The sequence below is a fragment of the Pelmatolapia mariae genome, linkage group LG23, assembly GCF_036321145.2.
Source record: "Pelmatolapia mariae isolate MD_Pm_ZW linkage group LG23, Pm_UMD_F_2, whole genome shotgun sequence".
Classification (NCBI taxonomy): domain Eukaryota; kingdom Metazoa; phylum Chordata; class Actinopteri; order Cichliformes; family Cichlidae; genus Pelmatolapia; species Pelmatolapia mariae.
Genome location: NC_086246.1, coordinates 46,470,635 through 46,483,583, shown reverse-complemented (window position 1 = coordinate 46,483,583; position 12,949 = coordinate 46,470,635). Strand labels below are relative to the sequence as shown.

Genomic DNA, 12,949 nt, shown 5'->3' with positions numbered 1-12,949 from the left:
ACTGTGTCCATCTCGCCCACCATCTTCTTTATTAGCACCAAATATGATGTTAATATTTTGATTAACACCACCAACAACAGCAATGGTGATGACGACAATGATGATGATGATGTTGAAGTAAAATTTGAGCACTTTATACATTTCTTTTAATCTTTGGAAGAAAATGGCTATTTTTAAATAATAATAATAATTCAATAACACTACATTGCAGTCAGTTATTTTCATATTTGCATCTATAAATAAGAAGAGCCCCATGGCCGTTCACCTATTCTTGTGTTGGGTGTACTTTAATTGGGTTTCTGTGCATTGATACTTCAGAACACTTTGCATTTCTGAAGCTTGCGCATCCACTGAAGGCATTTCAAGGTGTCCCCAGATACACTGAGTACATCTGGATACTTGTAATTGTTGTATTTTTGAAAGAAACAACATACGCAGCAAACAGTGCTTACAAGGGATGATCAGTGAAGCACCTACAATAGCATGAAGTATATGTGTACTTTTTTGCACCTTCTTGTGGCACTTCATGTGTCAAAAAAGTCACTTATTTCACTGTAGCTGTTTTTGTTCAAGTGTACTTTGTTTTTTGAATGAATTTGTTGATTCACAAGAATTCACAAGAAATAAATTAAGAGACAGTCAAAGCTTTGGACAGAAGAAACTTTGCAGAGCATGTGCTACTCCCAGTAGTCAATGTGGTTGCTTAGATTTTTTTTGTTTTGTAAAATACCACATTATGTTTTCTCTTCCAATATCTATATACCATCAAATGCAATTTTCTGTATTTGTACAGCTCAACTGTTGCCTTTGTCTAATTCTTCATTATAGCCAGCAGAGGGCAGCAGAAATTCTTATACGCCATCATCTTGGCTGGGTGGTTACCTTTAACCTGGCCACAATCTTCATCCTCAGCTGGGTATATTCATCTGTCATTGCATGTGCCAAGTTCATCTGGTTCATTTCCTCTACTCTCTTCTACTAGGGTTGGCTCATTATTTCCGTATTGCTCACTATTGTTCCTATTATGCTGTGGCCCAGGGGTAGGCAACTCCAGGCCTCGAGGGCTGATATTCTGCAGGTTTTACATGGGTCCTTGATCCAACACAGCTGATTCATATTGCTAAATTAACTCCTCAACATGTCTTGAAGTTCTCCAGAGGCCTGGTAATGAGCTAATCATTTCATTCAGGTGTGTCGACCCAGGATGACGTCTAAAACTTGCAGAACACCGGCCCTTGAGGCCTGGCATTGCCCACCCCTGCTCTAGAGCTCCAACCTCCACAGCAGGCATCTCCTATTAATGTTAATCCACTGAGCTACTACTGGTGGTGTTTCTTGGTCAATGTGTTGGCTTTTTCCTCATCCATAGTTCCCAGATGCATTGCATATAACTCCTTTTACTGGATTGGTTGGCATAGTAACACTGAATTAATTCAACATTATCAGCCTTTTTCCAGTACCCCAGTTCTCGTCAGTATATCCTCAAAACTTGACTCGAACAGTCCTAATACCAGCAATGTTCGAGCTGGGTTCACTTACATGCCCCCCACACCCTGTTGGATAATAATTTACACAATGTTTAATATTTACTTTATCTTGTCAGTTTGATATGTGACAGGCTCATTGCACCTTCTTGTGTAATTCTGTTCTTGTTGGTGGATTGTTTTGGAGGTTTGTGCCTTTCTAAATACATATAATCTATAATTTTGTGTGTTTATTTAAATTTATATTTTATACAAAAAAAAAACAACCAAAAAAAAGTGATGAAGGCAGATGCATGACCTGAGGTTTTTTTCTGATTTTTTTTTACTCTTGATACAGCCTAATGACACTATCTCCGAGTTCTACAGCCAACTAGATTAACCACAGAAATAACATTTTCCCAGATTAAGATTTACTGTAATTAGACCACAAACATATATCCACCTTCATGATAAAAAGAAATTAAATCTCCTTTCCTTTCAAAGATTTTACATATCAGAACAAAATAGTAAAAAAAAAGATCTGGTCTAAAAATAAACACATTAAGGCTTCACTCTCCTTTCATTTCACACAGCACTTTACTAAAGCTCCTTGCCAGTCAATTATATATATATATCATATATTATGTATGCATCCAGTCTTTACATTACTGCCACTGTGGCTGCAATCAGGTATTGTTGCTGAAAGCTGCACTTCCTTCAATCAACACATGATGCGATGTCATGACCCTGTAGACATAAGTGATGCTTCAAGCACAAATGCATGGGTCAGTCTCATAGTGTCTGGGTGTGTCTGTCTCCTTTTAACAATGACTGGAGCTGGACAAGCTGAGAGTCCAGCAGTTTTTTTGCTTTTTCTGGTGGTTTGTGCATGCGAATTGTGGCTAAACTGCTGGTGTTTGGAAACTGAATGGAGAGCAGCTCACAAGCCAAAGTACTGTTGGTCTGCTCTCACCGCTCTGAGATCAGTTAGGATCTATGGAAACACAGCTAGCATTAGCAAGTAAATTTTATCTTGTTAGTCAACAATAAAGCTATGCTCTTGATCTCAGAGCCAGGGGCGGTCCTGTCCTGGTGGGTGCCCTGGGCAACTGCCCATGTCGCCCATATCAAAAACTGCTCAGAGCAATTAAATTAAACCCAGGGTTACAGAGCTCAAGCCTATCCTAGCTGTCATAGGGTGTGTGTCAGGGTGCACTCTTAAAACTACCCAGCTAACCTTGAAAACTTGATCTCATCTCATCTAATAACTGCACCATGCTGAGCGAAGACTGCATTTTTTTTGTTTCTGACTCTAGGGGAACCTTTTTACTGTCCCCTAAATCATTTACTGGTGATTTATTGCGTTAAAATGAGCTAAATGACATCACAATAATATTGTCACTACAGCAACTTTGCTACAATTACATGTCTGCTGAGAAATATTTGAAACATTTATTTATTCTGCATCTAGATAAAACACAGAGTGATTTAAATGCACAACTACAATAACAGTGTGTCAAAGCAAAGATTTATGTAAGACTTAACAATGCTTTTTCTTGAGAATCTCGTTGATCCAGTGAAGGTGTTTTGCGATATCCACATAAACATTGGGTGCATCCGGGTAGTCACATCTGCCCCATTTGTTGAAAGAAACAACCCCAACAGCTGTACCATTGCAGATCAGAGGGCCACCAGAATCACCCTTTGAGGGTTATTCAAGAGAAAAAAAATGTTTTATACAGTGTTTCAAGTACACAAACAAACAAACAAACAACAAATACAACAAATAAAAAAACCCATACCTGACAGAACCCTTTGTTTGTGCCATAACCACCAGCACAAATAAGACCATCCGGAAGACCCGGCCAGCTCTCCCTACAGACCTCTGGGCTGATAACAGACACATCCACTACTCTCAACTGATGAACTAATGGACCACCAGTTTTTGCCAAACCCCACCCAGCCACAAGGCACCTTTCATTTTCCTTTAGCTTTATTTCAGAAGAGGGAAGTTTAATAATTTGGATGTTTTTGCTTGGTTGGACTTCACTAGAAAGCTGGGAACAGATTAAGAGATTGTATATGCAAATGTTCTAGAGCTCACAAATATGTCTTCTGTGTATTAAGTGAAAAAAAATCGACTTACTTTGAGTAGCATGATGTCATTCCCATTTCCAACACCTATATAATATGGGTGTATGCATTTCATGATTACATCTTTCATGGTGTTAGCAGGCTTGCTGATATCGTGGGTGCCAAGAACTATTCTCCTTGGATTCCTAAATAAGTTGCAAGTCAGAGATAGTCAGTAGGCTTTCTAAACGGTAATGGTATATCTGTGTGTGTGTGTGTGTGTGTGTGTGTGTGTGTGTGTGTGTGTGTGTGTGTATAATTTTAAGGGACAAATTGTGAGATACATTGTGCAGCAGGTGAAAAGTGTTGCATATTAATAGGAACTTCTGAAGTGATTTCTTATCACATGACCCACAAATTACCTTTAAGCAGGATTGATTACTTACCCTTCACCACAGTGTGCAGCGGTGACCACAAAGTCCTCACTTACAAGAAAACCTCCACAATCGTGGCCATGAATGTTCTGCACCGAGGCCATATACAACAGTGAGTTTTCTGGAGCTTTTTCCCCATTTATAATTTCACTTCCAAGTGCTAAAGACATTAGAAGATCATCAAAATGAGTTAAAAATGTCAATATTCACCTTGCAGACAGCAAAAAGTATTTATATAGTGTGACTTACCATTTTGTCCATGGCATGTCAAAACATAAATTAGCATAAATTGGTGCAGAGCATACATCTTGGCAGAAAGATATTCGCTCTGTCACTATGGAACTGTGTAGTAAACCCTTTTATGTGGTTTGCACTGACTGATCCCTATCCATTTTATCGCAGCTGCAGTGACTTCCTTTGGTAAATGTGGTTTTGTAACTTTCCAAAACAAACACTTCAAGTTAACAGCACAGATCAAAACTAGTTATTAAATGTATACCTCTTTCTCAAAAAAGGTCCTTCAGCATGACACTTTTTGGTAACACACACATAATGACTCTTAAGCATGAGTAAGGTATCAGTACTTAATTCATTATTTATAAAGCCTTAGTATGCAATTAATGAGAACAGATAAGTAATATGTTCATTGCATCACAAACACTAATTGGAGACAGTTACTAGTTGTTAAGTATTTTGTGACCTCATCTAAAGTGAGGACTATTTTTGCCTTATAAAGCATTTATAAAAGTAAATGAAAGTACCTCAAGAGTTGAACAAGTCTCAGCTATCTTCACAACAGAAAAGTGACACAGACAAAGCACAAAGAGATACAGAACATACAAATGTATTGCTAGATGCAAACATAGCGCACCTGAGGATTGCAGAACACTGAAATGTAGCTAGGCCCACAGTTGAAGTTTGAAAAAAGGGGCTTACGAGAGAAAGATACATGAAGACGTTAGAGCTACAGGGTACTTTAACATAATTATACTAAGGCTTCTTCGTTTAAAATAAAATATGGCTAAGGTCATCAAAAAACACATGCCAAAAACATGCTATATTTAAGCTTATAAACCAAACTAAATATTTATATCTGTGTTGGAGTCAAGTGGTTAAATGTTGCCATTATTGTACTTAAATTTGTAAGTCTTGGTTCAAACTGTATGATCCAAGACATTCCTTTGTTTCTGACCCCCTCCCCAGCCTGTTGAATGGAGGGGGAGGCTGTAGTGTTTTATTATAGGGACACATCCTATGTGAGGGTTCTGTTTTCTTGTTTAGTAAGCTTCCTGCCTTTATGACCCTTTTGGTGAACAGGAGGTCACACAAACGCACCCCCAAACACACACACACACACACACACACACACACACACACACACACACACACACACACACACACACAGTGCCTTATCTTTTATAACCATAGGGGTTTTTTTTACAATGGGTGTTTGTGTAAACTGTGTGTCAGAGAAATAAAAGGCTGCAGGAGAAGATGGTTCTTCGAAGTGGTCTGACACCGAGGGCAGAAGGGCTGCTCTGAGATCCTTCCCTTGCTAGCATGTGAAAAACTGGTTGAGCTGTTCGTCTTGCTTTGTTAACGGGAATACGTTTCTGAACTGGGGCCTGTGGAAGCGCAGACCCAACAATCTGTATTTGTAAATTACATACTAAGGAGTAGTAATGCTTTAAATAATGATAAATTAAGCACTTAGTAATACCTTACTAATGCAGAATTGTGTGTCAAAAGTGATGCCACTTTTGTGCCTCCTACTGCATTACTGAATAAAGCTTACAGTTAGGGCTAGATCAGGTGACCTTGAACCATACTTCAGTTATGCTAATAGTCTAAGTCATCTAATGCACTGAATATTTTTTTTTCCACTCACCTCTTTACATTCTCAGTGTGATTACACACTATCTATTATATGGCTCTCTTCTCTTTCCCCCCACCCCCAACAAGTCAGACTTCATTAGACTAGTTCTGTTGGACGTTTCTTCCTCTTAAAAGGGAGTTTTTCTTTCGCACTGTCTGCAAGCGCTTGCTCATAAGGGTACATCTGATAGTTGAGGTTTTCTTTCTATTATTATACGGTCTTTCCCTACAACACAAAGCGCAACTGTTTGCAGCAACTGTTTTTGTGAGGTGGTGCTATATAAACAAAACTGAATTAAACAGAACAAGCGTGAAGGTGATAAGCCAGGCAGGTGAGATTTTTTTACTTAGTTTGAATCCAAAGGCTGAGGCTTTTCTGTATAAAGTTAGTGTATAAAGTTTGCATTTTCTCCCCTATACACGGGTTCTCTCCTGTTACTCCAGCTACCCCCCACAGTCTAGACGCATGCTTGTTAGGTTAACTGGCAATTCTCAATTGGCCATAGGTCTGACTTTGTGAATGAATGGCTGTTTGTGGTAACCATGTGACAAACTTGTGACTTGTCTTTCACCAGTAGGTGGCAGTATTTTACAAGATAGCGTCAGTATATTTGCACTTGTAATCAAAAAAAGTACTTGCCAGATTCAGTCAAATAAGAAGGTCCCTTGTAAAACTGAGCCAAAGACAGAGTCAAAGTGAAAAAAAGTTTGTGAACTGAATTAAATTTGTGGACCCCAAACTGCAGCAAGTCCTCTGAGGCAAACTCAAGCCTGTGGGTGATAAAATGGGTGGGTGAAACTTTTCTTCAATCAGCTAATTAGGGTAGAAAACCTATCCAACACTGCTTTGTTAAGTGTTGGACTAGTCACTCTTCCATCTTTTGCTTCTTGCGTCTTTCTCATTAGATCCAAATTTGTCATTTTTAACCAAATTTTGTTAAAGTTTACATAAATATCTTAATATTATCTTAAAAATTATGATAATTGTATTAATGATTAATCATGGCAATCAAAACACGTAGCTCACGTAGCTTTTGTTTGCCCCTATGTGCATCAGCGAGTATCTGTACAGGAGAAAAAAAATGTTTGAAGTAAGCTTTCTCAGAGTATTCAGTTAGCATTTTGTATTTTTTAGGTCTCAAAGAAGATATAAAAAAGACGTTTGTTGGCCTTCACCTGAGACAAAAATGACCTCTATAGTATTCTTGTTTCTTGTTGTTTTGTAAACTAAGATTATTACAAAAGGAAATCAGACAGAAAATTTGGGATAGATTTTTATTGCTATATTTTGTCACACTGGTAATGACAGACAGCCATTATTCTTTTATTCATTTATCTTTTGCTTCTACAGTAGCAACATAAAAACACATTTTTAGGAAGATGTTGCAGTTAGCAGAATCCCATTGATCCACTTAAGGTATTTGGAGATGTCTGTGTAGATATTGGGTACATCTGGATAAGCACAGTTGTAATTTTTGTTGAAAGAAGCAAGACCAACAACTAACCCGTTGCACACCAGAGGAGCACCAGAATCACCCTGTCAGGAAGAAAGGAAAATTTCCATTTCATATTTAATTTAGGTTGTTCGGGTAATTGTCAACAAGACACATTCAATGAAAGGACAGAAGCCATACCTGACAGAATCCTTTGTCTGTGCCGTATCCACCTGCACAGATAACATTGGCAGAAAGACCCGGCCATTGTTCCCTACATACATATTGGTTAATGACGGACACGCTCACCACTCTCAGGTCATCGACATTTTCACCACCAGTTCTATTTCTTCCCCAACCAGCCACCTGGCACACTTGATCTGCTTTTATGTTCATTTCAGCACATGGAAGTTGAATTATTTGTACTTTGCATCCTAGCTGAGCTTTCCTAGACAGCTGGAGAAACACATTAGAAAGAAAAAAATCCCAAATTCTTAATTTCATAACATATTAGCAGCGTTATTAGAATGGAAATCATTAAATCAACAATTATGGCACTTGAAAGTGTTGATTGTATGAATACATACTTACTTTAAGGAGCATGATGTCATTACCCAACCAAATGTTTGAGTAAGATGGGGGCTTAAATTTTTTTCCAATATTTATTTGATAACCCTTCTTGATATTGTGGCTGCCAAGGACAACATGTGTGGGGTTTCTGAAGGAGGACAATCATTAAGAGCCATCAATTAAATTGATGTAGTTACACGAGTCAAAGAGGTCATCACGAGAAGACTGATTACTTACTCGACATCACAGTGTGCAGCAGTTACCACAAAGTCTTCAGTGACAAGAAAACCTCCACATATATGGCCATCAATGTTCTGCACTGAGACCACATACTGCATTGAGTTCTCTGGGGCCTTTTTCCCATTTATGATGTCACTACCATGTACTACAACAAAAAAAACGTCAAAATTAGGCTGATGCTCCATTAAATGATCACTGAAAAACAACCAAGGATTGTAATTCTTACCAATTTGTCCGAGACATCTCAGAACATAGATGAGCAGAATGTTTTGCAGACCGTGCATCATGGCAGTTAATTTGTAATTGTAGGGGTGTCACAATGACCCTTTTATACGGCTAGTTTCCACTGTTGGCATGTATCAGCACAATCTTTCGTGTTTTGACTTCTAACCACATCCTTTGCTCAAGTAAGCGTGCAAGTTCTGCATTTGTATTATCCTTGTATGATCTACTTTGTCCTAATTACTTTACCTCAGCAGTCTGAAACAGATTGTATTATGAGTGTTATGAGAATGTTTATTATTCTGACATTATTTATTCTTTATTTTCTTACTTATGACACCGTTTTGCATTCACTTTTAGTATGAGTTTTGGGATTTGACACTTGATTTGGTGCTTTCAGTATTATTATACGGACCTTCTGCTCTTCTGTAGATACAAATCAAATAGTTTTTGTTGGATGCTTTTAAAAAATGAAAATACAGATGTCACGCCATGATTCTTATTTGAGGAAATCATACTTTGTCAGTATGATCAACTGGCTGTTTTGGATTTTAGTTCCCTCGCATGATTTTCTCTTCAATTGTATCGTGCATCTTTCAGTCTCTGTTGTTCGCTCCGGGTTATTTTGGACCTGCTTCTTGCTGTTTGTGAAGGGAAAAAGGGTTAAATTGATGTTTATGTAGCACCTTGATGTACATTTCTTTGATGATTAAATGAAATGCTGATATCAGTGATTTCAACTAACTCTAATATATTTTTGATTTACTGATGAACTACAAAATTATATTGGATTTAGTTTTGTCCTACCTGTGACGGACATTGCATTTGTATTGTAACAAGCCAACTCATCAACAAATGTGGGCAATAGATCCGTAAATTTACTCTTTCTCTGCTCTACCTGAACACTTAGTGCACTTTTATACAACTTCCCTCATTCACCCAGTCATGCAAGGACTTATTTTCCCCCCCCATGCTTTTCGTGCTCTCTATCTAACATTCACTCACGAGTGGCTGTATCAAGTTAGTATCTTGCCCAGGATATTTGGCAAGTAGACTGGATCATACAGGGATTGAACCACTAACCCTCCAATTAGCAGGTGACCTGCTCTACCTAGTGAGCCACAGTCACCCCACAGTCTGTTAGCCTTGTATTGTAAGATGCGACTAATTGCTTGTAATTAACACTTAATTAACACTTAACTTGTAATATTGACACTTATTTGGATAATGTCAATATAATAAATAGACCAAGTAATTAATAAGCTACTGCTGTAGCAAATATCTGTTTCTATTTTAGACATAAGCAACAGCATTACCAGATCAGTATCAGTATTTCCTTTATAGTTATGGCTGTAGCTCACTGACCTACCATGTCCATATTCTGTATTTGTTAGATTTAAGGCCTGGTTTGTAAACACAGTTTGTATCATTTGGCTTCTTGCTTAATTCCAGTAATACTTGACAGTTAGGACTCAATTATTCCCATCTTCCTCAAGGATTATCAGGTCCAATTCACCTTAGAGTTGAATACTAATGTAATTGGTTAATTGAATTTAGAAATAGTTATTTTTATTTGTTTTTAATTTCAGTTTATTTGGACTATAATGTCTCAGATTTTTACGAAAATGGTTCACACACATTGCAAGAGCTGTAGTTTATTTAATCTAACAAGTAAAGAAGGCAGATGCAAGGCTCTGATTCTTTACTGTGGGAACACTTAACACAGTGATATTTTACATCAAACTATGAACTGCAGGAACCGGAGATAAGATTATAATTTGAACTGTGCTTATAGTCATGATTATGAAACTGTTGCAAAAGTTAGTAGAAGAACATGTGCATACACAAATCTTGACACGTGCGCATATCATGAAAAAAGGATTCATTCTATTAGGGATGGGTATCGAAAACCGGTTCTTGTTGAGAACCGGTTCCCACTGTTTCAATTTGCAAACGATTCCCTTATCGATTCCAGTCGCCCCAAATGACGTCACCACGTTGCGGAGCGTCATTTACCTGGCAGGAAACATGGCGGCTCAAACGCTAAAAAGTTTGGTCATACTTTAAGAGAACGGATGACAACAGGGCAACTTGCAATACTTGCAAAGTAGATATTTCATTTAAGGGAGGAAACACTACGAATATGCAAAAGCATTTGCTCACAAAACACGCAATGACCTTAAATGAATGTCGTGTTTTTAATTCCGCTCCGGACTCGTGAATCTCAACCCAGCAGCAGCGGTAACATTTGCACGTCCTCTCCCGTTAATGCGGCAGGCAAATAATCAACTAACAGTGCATATTATGTTAGCGCGATCTGCCTTATTACAAAACCTGCCATTACTGTGCATTTAGGTGACCATGATGAGAGAGACAGACAGAGTCTGGCTGCCTCAGATGCTGGCAGTTGTCGCTGCAGTCTACCGGTAGCGTCTCCTTTCAGGCCAGAATGTCACCGAGCAGTGACTAAGTTTGTGGTCAAAGGCTTGCACCCATTTGCCACACCAGATGCCCCCGATTTTCAGTAAGTGAATGTGTTTAATTGTAGGCAGGGACATTACTGGATATTCTTGTGTAATTGCTACAGAATAATTTATGTTATACTTTGTTATTGCTACAGAAGAATATTTATTTTATTTTACATTTACTATTTTTTCCCCGGGGACCCTGTGACACCCCATTGAAGAGCCGTAGGCTGTGGATCTCTTAAGATCTCACTGTTGGGTTTGTAAGGCCATGTTACTCCTAAATTTCTATCTTGTTCAAAGAGAAGATATAAAACAAAGTTCTAAGCTAATCCACCTTAGTGTTCTCCTTTTTAAAAAAAAAAAAGGAATCGATAAGAGAATCGATAAAGAATCGAATCGCTATACAGAATTGAAAATGGAATCGGAATCGTGAAAATCTTATCAATACCCATCCCTACATTCTATTTTGGCCAGAATATTGCAGTATACTGCTGCCAATACTGGTGTAGAGTGGGGTCGTCTTAGCGATACATTAAAATTTGACTTAGATCTCCCAAGGTCTTCAAGGTCAAATTATTGGTTTATTAGTCAAAAACTGACAAAAAGTACGTTCTCACAGCTGGCCAAGGTAATGCCATTCAAGTAAAAGTATTCACTGCGTAATGACATGATTCAAGTAGTCTTGTGGAATGGTCTAAAAAGAATCTCATTCTAAATGTGTATAAGACCATAGATGGTGTTTCAATTTCAACAGAAGAGGACAACAACATGACCCGCATCCTTACCGGAACAAGAGGTTGATCCAAGAAAAATGCCGACTGCAATAGAGAAGATGAGCAAGCTCTATCTTCTGAGGGAGATGAACTCTTTGATATGTGCAGCAACATGATGGAGATTTTCTATCACTTAGTTGAGCACCATCTACTTCCTAATCAATATAAAATGATTAAGAAGTGGACTCATCTTTCAGGCTCTTATGAATATGTTCATCCTCACTGTTTGTGAAGTTAAACAAGTTAAGCAAGTAAAACCTTGCTCTATATCATTTGTCATCTTTCTGTTATTTTGAGTTTTGGTAGAGCGACAGCATTTCTTCGAATTCCTTAATGAACCACAGAAACCAGTTTTCATCTTCAGCGTGGGTATCAGAATCAGTGGTCTTCCAGTCAAAGTAAAAAAAAAAACCCCAATGCAATCTATAGTGACACATTTCCTGCTTTAAAAAGTCAGTGGTTAGTTTAGCTACATTGAGTAATTCATAAACTAAAAGCAAACATCATCCAGTTCCACAAACTTAGAAGCAGTAGCACCAGCAGAGTATGTCAGTCATCATTATTTTATTTACTATTAAGGTCACTTCTAACAGCTGCTAACTGAAAAGCTTTCCACTCATTACTGCACCTCATTGGTTTCATATTAACAGTCAGCCTAATGGCAAAAAGAGTTTCTGTTATATGGCTTTTTTTTCTACATACCGAGACCACCTGACATACCACAAATGTTATAAATTTGTCACTGTCTCCCTTATAAAGTCAAATGACCTTTTTCAAACTTTAATTTTAGTGTATGACTGAAACTAAAACAAAACATGTAAACATCAGTCTATATATATATATATATATATTGGAAAGTCTGCATGCCTCTTTGCTCAGATGAGCTTGGATATCAGATCAGAAACTGAAAGTTAAAAACTCAGAAATAGAGTAGCAGTACAACCAAATAACGTTTTAAAAAAACATCTCTTGTTTCTTTTAGAACCCATCCTTCACCTTGATGGACACTACAGTAAAGCATCAATTGAAGATGACTTTTCTAATGCATAATAGAAAAGAATCATTCTTAGATCACGAATACTTATGAGCTCACCGAAGCAGTTTTGTCACTTCTGATACACTATGACTAAACCACAGAAACACATCTCACAGTTACCAGATTCTGTTAGAACAATCAGTATTCTCAAAGTATAGAATTAGTGCATTTACATTGGCTGAACAAAAATGAACAAATGGTAGGTTACTCATAACTACTGCCATTACATTTTTCCATTAAATAACAGGTAACATTCAAACATTATCTCCTACGTGTTTATTTAACGATTGACAAAAGTCTAAACTGTGTTTAACAGCTTAAGAAATGTTGCTTAAAGAAGACTCGGGTTTTAGACAAGATCA

General features: G+C 37.7%; 2 protein-coding genes across 2 annotated transcripts; both read right to left on the bottom strand.

Moving 5' to 3' along the window:
- Positions 1–1,932: 1,932 nt before the first annotated feature.
- On the bottom strand, positions 1,933–4,286 carry LOC134620788 (mast cell protease 1A-like). The gene is made up of 5 exons (XM_063467085.1): positions 4,220–4,286; positions 3,983–4,130; positions 3,610–3,742; positions 3,266–3,520; positions 1,933–3,165 (listed from the first exon to the last, which is right to left on the bottom strand). The coding sequence occupies exons 1-5, from the start codon at positions 4,275–4,277 to the stop codon at positions 3,004–3,006; spliced, it is 756 nt and encodes a 251-aa protein (XP_063323155.1). The 5' UTR covers positions 4,278–4,286; the 3' UTR covers positions 1,933–3,003.
- A 2,931-nt stretch (positions 4,287–7,217) lies between these two features.
- LOC134621281 (duodenase-1-like) lies at positions 7,218–8,375 on the bottom strand. The gene is made up of 5 exons (XM_063467706.1): positions 8,315–8,375; positions 8,086–8,233; positions 7,870–7,996; positions 7,480–7,734; positions 7,218–7,382 (listed from the first exon to the last, which is right to left on the bottom strand). The coding sequence occupies exons 1-5, from the start codon at positions 8,373–8,375 to the stop codon at positions 7,218–7,220; spliced, it is 756 nt and encodes a 251-aa protein (XP_063323776.1).
- Between the last annotated feature and the right edge of the window lie 4,574 nt (positions 8,376–12,949).

What these genes read in the sequence shown, in the direction of transcription:
- LOC134621281 (XM_063467706.1), bottom strand. Translation starts at nt 8,375, where the DNA reads ATGATGCACGGTCTGCAAAACATTCTGCTCATCTATGTTCTGAGATGT. An exon ending in GCTGCACACTGTGATGTCGA is followed by an intron (nt 7,997 to 8,085) that starts GTAAGTAATCAG and finishes GTCCTCCTTCAG; the next exon opens with AAACCCCACACATGTTGTCC. An exon ending in CAGACAAAGGATTCTGTCAG is followed by an intron (nt 7,383 to 7,479) that starts GTATGGCTTCTG and finishes TCTTCCTGACAG; the next exon opens with GGTGATTCTGGTGCTCCTCT.
- LOC134620788 (XM_063467085.1), bottom strand. Translation starts at nt 4,277, where the DNA reads ATGTATGCTCTGCACCAATTTATGCTAATTTATGTTTTGACATGCCAT. An exon ending in GACATGCCATGGACAAAATG is followed by an intron (nt 4,131 to 4,219) that starts GTAAGTCACACT and finishes TAATGTCTTTAG; the next exon opens with CACTTGGAAGTGAAATTATA. An exon ending in ATGACATCATGCTACTCAAA is followed by an intron (nt 3,521 to 3,609) that starts GTAAGTCGATTT and finishes ATCTGTTCCCAG; the next exon opens with CTTTCTAGTGAAGTCCAACC.